General features: G+C 42.9%; 1 protein-coding gene across 1 annotated transcript; it reads left to right on the forward strand.

Annotated features, from left to right (window-relative positions):
* Positions 1–927: 927 nt before the first annotated feature.
* Positions 928–8,934, forward strand: LOC145398298 (uncharacterized). Its single transcript, XM_080271187.1, has 5 exons — positions 928–946; positions 2,208–2,366; positions 3,257–3,448; positions 8,092–8,201; positions 8,701–8,934. The coding sequence occupies exons 2-5, from the start codon at positions 2,252–2,254 to the stop codon at positions 8,755–8,757; spliced, it is 474 nt and encodes a 157-aa protein (XP_080127313.1). The 5' UTR covers positions 928–946; positions 2,208–2,251; the 3' UTR covers positions 8,758–8,934.
* The last annotated feature ends 1,490 nt before the right edge of the window (positions 8,935–10,424 follow it).

Below are 10,424 nucleotides of genomic sequence, written 5' to 3' on the forward strand. Positions count from 1 at the left end.
TGTAATAATACTGTTCTGATTAACTGTATCTAATACCTTATTACGTACAAAGAACTCACACTCCTATCACACTTACAGGTGTAGAATAAGTGGCGAAAATATTATGGTAGAAGTACTGATGGATGGATTAGATGAGACAATGTATTTTATTACATTTTTCCTCATAATCTCCTTATTTCTCTACTTTAGCTGGGACATCTGCCAGTAATGAGGTAAATGAAAGCAAGATCTAATCCATGTCCATCCTGAGGTATATAAAATCGTCTTCAGATACCTCTAACAAAAACAAAAAAATTTTCTGAGACTATTATGTGCTATCATGTAGTTTCCTTATCCCTCTGTGTGTGTGTGTGTGTGTGTGTGTGTGTGTGTGTGTGTGTGTGTGTGTGTGTGTGTGTGTGTGTGTGTGTGTGTGTGTTTAAATTCTGTTCTCCAAGTTTTTTTCTTATTGAGATAAAACAGTCAGGGAACAACGTAAATTTTAACTCGTAACTGCAGATCACCTTGCAAAGATGTACCTCTCTCTCTCTCTCTCTCTCTCTCTCTCTCTCTCTCTCTCTCTCTCCACTACCCACCTTCCCCTCCTCTCTATCATCATCTTTCCTCCTTTCCTTCATCCCGCCTCTTCTCACTCTCCCTAATTATCTTCCTTCCTCTCTTAAGGTCCTTGCATGCTCTGCTCTCTCTTTCCCTCCCTCCTCCTCTCTCTTTCTCACCGCACCCCCTTAACTCGCTCCCTCCTTTCGCCGTCCCTCTTTCCTCCTCTCTCCTTCCTTCTTCCCTCCACCGCTCCCCCATACTCCCCCCCCCTACCTCATCCTTACTTATGCACATACCCCCTTCCATCTCCCTTTACATTCTCCTCGGTCTCATGTCCCCATAAAAGACGGAATCCACACCTCTCCACTTCACTCCACTCACCTTCTCTTCCACGGCGAAGAATCAGGTAACCTCATTCGTAAAGTTAATTCAGATACGACCCATTTTATACGTGCTACCTCTTAAGATTTGTTCACCTCTGGGCACTTCTCATGGCGAAAGAATATAAAAATCTCTATTAAAACTGGTTATCCTTTCACGTCTACTAAGTCCTTTTTATTAAGTACGCCCTAAAACCATCTGATTTTCTTTAGTTATGGGAAAACTGCTACAGAATTGGCTAAAATCCTTCATTAACATAGAAAAAAACGACACTTTTCACATCCTAAAGCAAACTAAGTTACTATTATTGTGTACATTTGCGGCATAAAATCTCGATGAGACTGCCAGTATCTCACTCAGGATCTATAGAAATCATTTTATTACCATATTCCCTCCTGGTAATAAACAGAAAAATTCACCTAATGGGCTAAACCTAAGTAGATTTCGTTTCTTCTGTAAATTGCTTTTTTTTTCTCTCTCTCTCTCTCACTATCTTTTAACAGGAAAATAGCTTCATCAAAGAAACTAAAAATATATACCGGAAGTAGTTTGATACTTGGTTCTCTTGGCATTATTTTTCGCTAACTTGGCCTGAAATTGTCATCTCTCCATCTTGAATGATGATTTGCAATAAGAGGTTAACACTAGAATATGAAGATAGTCAAAGGAAGAATGTAACGACGAAGCTTTGTCATATCCTACCACTGAGTGACACGAAATAAGCGTCAAAAAGATGTAAATCTGGGATAAATTAAGGTTAAAAAGAATATAAGCATTTAACTTTACCAAATCTTCACTCTTCTCTCACGCTTCCCTCAATTTCCGTCTCTATTCCCACACTTACTGTACTCCCCACTTTTCCCTCGAGCTTCATTCCCATCCCTGCCTTACCACTTTAACATTGACTGCCCACTCATCCCTCACTCTCCGTCCCATTACCTGCCTTACCACCTCCACACTCATTCCCCATTCATGCCCCATTCTCCCATCCTTTACGTTCCTTCCCGACTCTTAGAGACATTCCTCATTCATCCCCCATTTTACCTTCCTTTACATTCTTTCCTCACTCCCACACACACACACACACACACACACACACACACACACACACACACACACACACTCCCCACTCATCGCCCACACTCCCTCCACTTACCATTTCCCATCTCACTCCTCACACATCCTTCACTCCCTTTATCTGCTTTCAGTATTTTCATACTCTACACGCTTCCTCCCTTCACCTACGTACCCCACTCCCACACTCACTCTCTCTCTTTCCACTACAGGCACCACCACCACCACCACCACCACCACAACCACCACCATCCGGATGGCCATTCTCAGCCTCTTCGTCATGGGTCTTCTGGCCGGAGGAAGTCTGGCACAGAGTTTACTGCCCTGCAGCGGGTCCGACCTCTTCATTGAAATTCTTCTTCCTGTGCTTGGTTAGTGGCTGTGTTTTGGTTACTGTCTGAATGTCACTCTCATTCGCTGGTTCTCCTTCTAACATGCTTATTCAGTCTCACATTCGTTGGCATACTGCCTGGTAGCAGAAGGTATCAGATATAACACACACACACACACACACACACACACACACACACACACACACTCCTACATCCATTCAGCAGTATTTATTGTATTTATTGATTCACTTACACATATATTCAAATGGACAATAAACCTAATGCAGCTGAAAGAACGTTTCTACTATATACTCTCACTCCCTCAGTCTTAATTAACTCCCACAGACACTCGCACTCGCTTCACTCCACGCAGGTTCACTCATACTCCAAGGATGATCTCAGTCACTCATTTACTCAATACCCACTTATGGAGATTGGTGAAAAACAGTTTCGGAGACGTTCTATCTCAGGTTCTTTCTCCTACTATCACAAGCTTACTATAAAGAAGTTACTTTATTTGCATTATTTTACTAGTAATGGATGGGTCAAATCTACCAAAACTTTCATCAGATATATAATCCTATACTCTAAAGTCTAAAAAATTCACACAGCCAAAGCAGCATATGAGGAAGAACCTTTCTTCCTCTCTCTGCCTCTCAGTTCTTTTCCGTTTATCTCAGTCTTTTCCGTTCGTCCTTTGCCTCCTCCTTCACCTGCCCCTCTACTAACACTCTCCTAAACCCTCTACAACCAATGCAATACTTGAAGAAGAGCATTCTCTACCTCCAACTGTCTACCAATTCCTCCCTTTCTCTCCGTCCTTCCTGTTTCCTCCCCTGTCTCCCTCTTTCTTCCTCCCTTCAGGTGCCTTCCCTGCCTCCCTCTTTTCTCCCCGCCTCTAATAACCCCATTTTCCGAACCCTCTACAGTCGAAGTATCATGTCAGGGGCAGCTTCTGTCACCCAAGTGCGAGGTCAAGATGTTAGACTGCGTCCTGGAACTTGACCTACTCTGCGGAGGCCTCACCCAAGACCTGCTGGACGCAATAAAGGAAATTTTGACAAAGTGCGTCGCAGAGTTGGGGCTGGACGTGAACTTGGACCTTCTCGCTAAAATTACCCGTAATGTCACTCTGTTTTATGCTGATTTTCATACTGTCACACGTTTTACACTGATTTTCACAATGCCACTCTCTATTATGCTGATTTGCATAATGTCACTCATTTTAAGCTGATTCTCATATTGTCACTGTTTTAAGCTGATTCTCATAGTGTCACTCTGTCTTAAGCTGATTTTCATATTGTTACAATGTTTTACGCTCCTTTTCATATAGTCACTCTGTGTTACGCTGATTTTCTTACTCTGTTTTACCCTGTCACTCTTACCACAGATTTATGTTATGTGACTGTTTTAATCTGGCTCTGATACCCATTTTTTATGTTATGTGATTACTCTGGCTTCCATACCTTAGCTTCATGTTGTGTGATTCTGTTTTCCACTGACACTAATACCCTAACCTAATGCATTGTAATTCTATTTTACTCTGGGCCTCATACCCTAGCTTTATGTTATGCGATTCTGTTTTTCTCTGACTCTCATATCATAGACTTATGAAATTTTGTTTTACTCTGGCGCCAGTACCATAGCTTTATTCTGTGTGATTCTGTTTTACTCTGGTTTATATTGTTTTGGTGGCGGTACTATGACTTTATTCTATTCTCACTACATGTTACTCATTCCAGGTTGGTGGTGCCGGAAAGCGGGAGAAAGCAGCCTCAGTCACTCTCATTCTGTTTCTCAGCTGCATTATTTAACGGTCTGTGAAAAACTATCTCAAAATTACTTCACACTCATCCCCTTCTTGTTCACGGTTTACCCAGCTGCTTCACTTCTTGCCCTCACAGATTACTGGTAAAGTTATTCTCCCCTAAGCCACTTCATTTCAATTTGCTTTATACAAAACACGTGGGCGATTGTGTGTGTGTATGCGCCAACGCAAGATCGTGCTAGAAGAGTGAGAGAAGAGTTTTGGACAAATGTAGAAGTGTGCATGGAAAAGTTTGGAAGGAATGAGAGAGTGTTTTTGATCGGTGATATGAATGGTAAAGTTGGGAATGCGAAGGTGGATGGAATAGTTGGTGAGTGGGGTGTGCCTGCTGAGGTAGATGAGAATGGAGTGCGTTAGTGGACATTTGTGCTGGGAGGGGGTTGGTGATAGCCAATACCCTCTTCAGGCATAAAATGATACACAGGTATACATGGCGAGTGATGAGAAGGGTGGGTGGTGAACTGAATGAAAGGAAGGCAATGATTGATTATGTGTGTGTGGATGAAAGGATGCGAAGATGTGTAATGGATGCAAGAGCTTATAGAGGTTGGGGGAGTGGACTTTCTGGCCACTACTTGGCGGTGGCCAGAATTAGGATTCAAGTAAGATGGAGGAATAGAAGAAGAGAAAGACGAGAGGAAGGAGTAGCTTCAAGGAGAGTGGAAAGGTTACAAGAGGATGAGAAAAAGGCAGAGTATAAGAGAGAAGTGGAGGAACGATTGGGCAAATATGAACTGGAGCAGTTGGGAGATGTGGAAGGTGTGTGTAGGATATTTACAGAAGAAATATGTGCAGCATGTGATGTGGTGTGTGGAAGGAAGAGAAGACGGAGGGGGGTGCAAAGAACAGCGTGGTGGACTAAAGAGGTGAGACAGGCTGTGGCACAAAAGAAGAAAGCATACAATGAATGGATGAGAAACAGATGCGTGGAAGAAGTTGAGAGGCGGAAGACAGAGTTATATGTAGGAAGAAAGAGAGAGGTGAAAAGATTAGTAAGAGAGAGTAAGAAGAGAGTGGATGAGGAATTTGGAAGGAATTTGAGTGTAAAGTGGAGGGACTGTAAGAAAATGATCTGGAAAGAGGTGAAAAGAGTAAGACAGGGTGGAAGTGAAGTTAGCAGGGGAGTGAAAGATAAAAATGGTAGATTATTAGTGGAGAAGGGAGAAAAAGTGAGCAGATGGAGAGAACACTTTAAGGAATTGTTGAACATAGAGGATGGTAGTAATCGAGTATAAGTGGCTGGGGAATGGCTGGGAGAAGGAGGGAGGTGAGAAGACAGGAAGAAATCAGTAGGATAGAAGTTGTGGAAGCAATGAAGAAAGTTAAATCGGGAAAAGCCCCAGGAATTGATGAAGTGTGTGGTGAAATGCTGAAGCATGGGGGAGAGATAGATGTAGAATGGATGTGGAAGATGTGCAGGTTGGCCTGGGAGGAAGGTTGAGTCCCGGAGGATTGGAAGTTAGGTATAATTATTCCCTTGTACAAAGGAAAAGGGGAAAAAGAAGTGTGTGGTAATCATAGGGGCATTTGTCTTAGTATAATAGGAAAAGTGTATGGTAGGATACTTATTGACATTTTCTTAGTATAATAGGAAAAGTGTATGGTAGGATACTTATTGACAGAGTTAGAGAAAGAACAGAGAAATTAATTGGAGAAGAACAGGGAGGCTTTAGGAAGGGAAGAGGTTGTGTAGATCAGATATTCATTCTTAGATCTTTAGTGGAAAAGTTTCTAGAGAAGGGAAAGAAGTTGTATGCGGCTTTCATGGATTTGGAAAAAGCATATGACAGGGTGGATAGACAAGGATTGTGGAAAGTGTTAAGAATATATGGAGTAGATGGGAAGTTGTTGAATGCTGTGAAGAGTATGTACGATGGTGCGAAGGCTGCAGTGCGTGTGGATGGTGAACTAAGTGAATTTTTCTCTTTGAAATTTGGTTTGAAACCGGGATGTTTCATGTCTCCATGGTTGTTCAACCCCAGGTAGGGTAGTGGATGTTGGAGTGGCCCTGGTGAGAGAGGATAGTGTTTGGAAACTCCCTGTACTGTTGTTTGCAGACGATAATGTGTTGTTGAGTGAAGACGAAAGGGAGCTGCAAGGCTTGGTGGATGAGTCTGGGAAAGTGTGTAAGAAACGGAATCTAAAGGTGAATGTAGGGAAGAGTAAAGTGATGGTCTTTGAGAGAGGTGAAGTCAGTGAATGTACAGCGAGGCTGGATGGTGTGGAACTGGAAAATGTGAGTACGTTTAAGTACTTGGGTAGTGTGCTGAGTAAGGATGGAGGTTTGGAGGGTGAAGTGCTTGAAATGGCACAGCAGGGAAGAAAGGTTGCTGGTTCTTTGAAAGCAGTGATAAGAAACAGGGAAGTGAGCATGGAAGTGAAAAAGTTATTACATGACAGTATTGTGACACCAACTCTAACGTATGGAAGTGAAGCTTGGACGTTGTTGGAAGGACAGAAGACAAGAGTGAGAGCAGTGGAAATGAGTTATTTAAGAGGAGCCTGAGGAGTCACATGGAGAGACAGGCTGACGAATGAGGACATAAAGGAGCGTTGTGGTGTGGATGTGGATGTGATAGGAAGCGTTTTGAGGAACACACTGAGGTGGTTTGGCCATGTGAGAGGATGGAGGGTGAAAGACTGACGAAGAGAGTGTATATGAGTGAGGTGGAGGGGGGAAGAGGGAGTGGGAGGCCGAGGATGAGATGGAGGGATGGGGTGGAGAGGTATATGAGAGAAGGTGGTGTGAGTTTGGAGCAGGGCAGTGAAATGGCGGGGGACAGGGCGACTTGGAAGCGATTTGCTTGTGGCCACCACAAACGGGATTGAGGCGTCTGGCAATAGACCAAACACGCTTCTCACACTCCTGGATGGTCACACCTCTACTTAAAAATCTGTTTCAGCACTACCCTTCCTCCTTCGTCTAGATCTCATCACTTCCCTCATTAACGTCACTTCTAATCTGTATACTGTCATCAATCTCCCTCCACACCTTCTCTCAATTGGCTATATCATAATATACCCTCATCTGCCCATTCCATTGCACTACGTATACTTTAACACGTCCCTAGTCTTTCAAGCTCTTTCAATGTTCACTTTCACTCCGCCATGTCATCTAACTCCACATACAGACATGGAGCACTTCATCACCAGCACTTCCACCCTTTTTCGCTCCCTAGTATTCAAAGATCGCTGCTTGCATCAGTACAGGACCGTCAGGGTCACTTTGCTCTCCTACCCTGACTTCTTCTCCATGTTTCACAGTGCTCTAATATGCCTCTTCTCCTCTACTACGACTTGCTGCAAGTCTCTTAGCTCTGTCTGGTCCTTTGGACACTGTTAAATTCCAAAAATACTACTTTTCCTCCTATTCTTTCCCGATCAAGCTTACATAGCGTTCTACTCCATCTGCTTGTTAGATGTCATCATCTCGGCTTTTCTTGTATTCGCTAAACTTCTTCCCTTTAATATGAAGACTTATTTTCAGTTTACTCTGCCACACTGGATTCATCAAGAAGTTGAGTATGGCGAATCTGTTTAATCTAACTAATTTGTTTTTATTTGTGGTGTGGTAAATCTTTTTAATCTTCTGGCTAATTTGTTTTTATTTGTGGGATGTAGAATTCAGATAAGTATAAGACAATAACGATGTCGATGACGAAGATACTACACTGATTCCTAAATAACTGGAGTGAGAAAGATTTATTCTCTCTCAGTCACACCCCCATCCAACATTCCCCCAAACGGCTCACCTGCCTTGCCCTGCCCTGCCTTCTTCTAAATTATGCTGCCCTTCAATGCATTCCTCTTCATTACCCTGCCTTGCATTCCTCTTCATTACCCTGCCCTGTCCTGCATTGCCTTTGTCCTTTCAAACATCAGGCAGCTTCCCTAATCACTTGACATAATCGACCCTCTCCCCTTCCTCTACCACAGTCGACACATCACCTGAGGCGAACTTGGATGTCTTGGTAGAAATCTTCGGCCTTGATACCCTCCCGGCGGTCATCAAGTGTCTGGTGTCGAAGCTGAAGACACTAGGCTTTGTGAGTACGACAGATAGATATAGAAAAATTGATGGAGAGAGAGAGAGAGAGAGAGAAAATTATCTGATAGTTTTTACTTTATAATAATAAAAATATGTATTAATATACGAAGCTTACTTTCACGATCATTATCACTTTTGTTGAAATGTTACTTTGTGTTACATCGTAGTTGTTCTAAACTGAAAAAAAAAAAAGCCATAACCTTTATAACTTATCTCTCACAAGAAAAAAAAAATGCATAAAGCCTGTAACTTCTCTCTCTCTCTCTCTCTCTCTCTCTCTCTCTCTCTCTCTCTCTCTCTCTCTCTCTCTCTCTCTCTCTCTCTCTCTCTCTCTCTCTCTCTCTCTCACCTGAAAAATATAATCATAACCCCAGTAACTTATACCTCCCTAACCTAAAAAAAAAAAAGATCCAAAAAGAAGTATAACTTCTATCTTTCTAACATCAACAAAAGAACCATGACCCCTATAACTATCCCTCTCTCTCTCTCCCCCACAGCTCACCGACCTCATCGTATGCTTGATTAAAGCAATTTTTGGAATTCTTCCTCTCTGAACATATGGAACCCGCTGAACCGACCTGAACCAACGTGAACCGGAACCAGGACCAATCTCCATTCTGTGTGTTTGCGTGTGTGTGTGTGTGTGTGTGTGTGTGTGTGTGTGTGTGTGTGTGTGTGTGTGTGTGCGCGCGCGCACGACTGCGTATGTGAATAAATCCAAAGCAGCATCTTACATTGTTTTTATTACCTGACTAATACATATACCATAATTTTTTTACCCAGTTCTGAATAATGGTAATTAAAGTGATCAAAAGTATCCTATAAATTCATTTCCACTAGAATTATAAGGAACGGTAATGTATAAATATATATAATTCCCTTTTCAACATAACCCTTAATGGTAGTTCTTCAAGAGAACACTGCTTTGTCTTGGTGCTGAAGCCTGTGCATTCCAGTCATCAAAGGAACTATACTAATCAGGTGCAACCACACTGGGAAGTTTCTTTACTAGGGATCAGATGAAAAGTGTTCCCCTGACACTAAGTGCCTGAACTGGACATACGAGACACCAACTCAAATCTTTTTCCAGTAGTTTACCATCTTGCAGTCTACCAGGTTTTTTTCATAGGATAGGGAAGGAGTTGAGAGACGTTCGTATAACCGGTTAGCGAAGTTGCCCGGCTATATCGATGCCACCACGTGAAGGGGTCCCTCACCAGCACCAGCCTCATTCTAAACCACAAAGACGAGTTCCGTCAAACCATGGTCCTTAATCTTCAGCAGCGATGGAGCGGATGACTTTGGCGTAGTCAGCGCTGATCCGCAGCAAGAGGTGTCAAGAATATAGGAATGTTTACAATCTAGGCATCTTTGGAAACGAAACCTTGGGATGAGCAGTCGGCAGGAAGAGTCCGGTCGTCTCTCCTGTTTTTCTCTCCATGGACTTTGAAAGTCAGTGTGGTGAGTCCGCAGCAACTGACAATGACGACACTGCCCGGCCACATATAATATCATCAGTGTCGGCTGCTGCGGGTTTACCACACTGAGGCGAACGATGTCGTTGTACTGCAAACGTAGGAGAGTTCGGAGAGACATGGAAAAATACTGCTAGATGTCCCGTGGAACAAGAAAAAAAGAACTCTTCTTTAAAATGGATCAGACGAAAATTGAAGGTACATGCAATCGAAAAACGTAATTTTTCATGCAACGAAGAAACAACCAAAGACTAAAAACCCAAAAGGTTCTTCTTTACCCGGAAAAAAACACAGAATTGCAAAACTAAAGATCCACTTATTCTGAGACGATGACTGGGGTCAAAAAAGAAAATACAGGCTGAAGAAAGCAGTTCCCGAGCAAACCTGCTGCATAGATGAATGACTAAGAGTATCGGTTAACTCTTGCATTAGACAGCTGGACAGACAAAGGGTGACACTGTGCTTCAAGAAATGTGCTACGCACCTGCCAAAATGGACGAGGGGTACAAGTAGACGTTTCAGAAAATCACTGCAATAGCGATGGTGTTTAGATAAAGACACAACACCGCAGAGAAGAGAGAGAGATTGAAGGGAGTCAGTGAGAGTGGGGATGTTAATAGACGATAAGCCATTGACTCCACCCTGTTTACAAGAACGGCATGTGGGGCGACCCCAAACATGCTAGATGTACTCCACACACGGGAGAATAAGACACCTGTACAAAGTCAACAGCTGTCTAGTGTAAC

Source organism: Coenobita brevimanus, chromosome 45, assembly GCF_032717465.1.
Source record: "Coenobita brevimanus isolate Jiangsu-jjx chromosome 45, ASM3271746v2, whole genome shotgun sequence".
Lineage (NCBI taxonomy): Eukaryota > Metazoa > Arthropoda > Malacostraca > Decapoda > Coenobitidae > Coenobita > Coenobita brevimanus.

What these genes read in the sequence shown, in the direction of transcription:
- LOC145398298 (XM_080271187.1), top strand. Translation starts at nt 2,252, where the DNA reads ATGGCCATTCTCAGCCTCTTCGTCATGGGTCTTCTGGCCGGAGGAAGT. An exon ending in CCTTCTCGCTAAAATTACCC is followed by an intron (nt 3,449 to 8,091) that starts GTAATGTCACTC and finishes CCTCTACCACAG; the next exon opens with TCGACACATCACCTGAGGCG. An exon ending in AGCTGAAGACACTAGGCTTT is followed by an intron (nt 8,202 to 8,700) that starts GTGAGTACGACA and finishes TCTCCCCCACAG; the next exon opens with CTCACCGACCTCATCGTATG.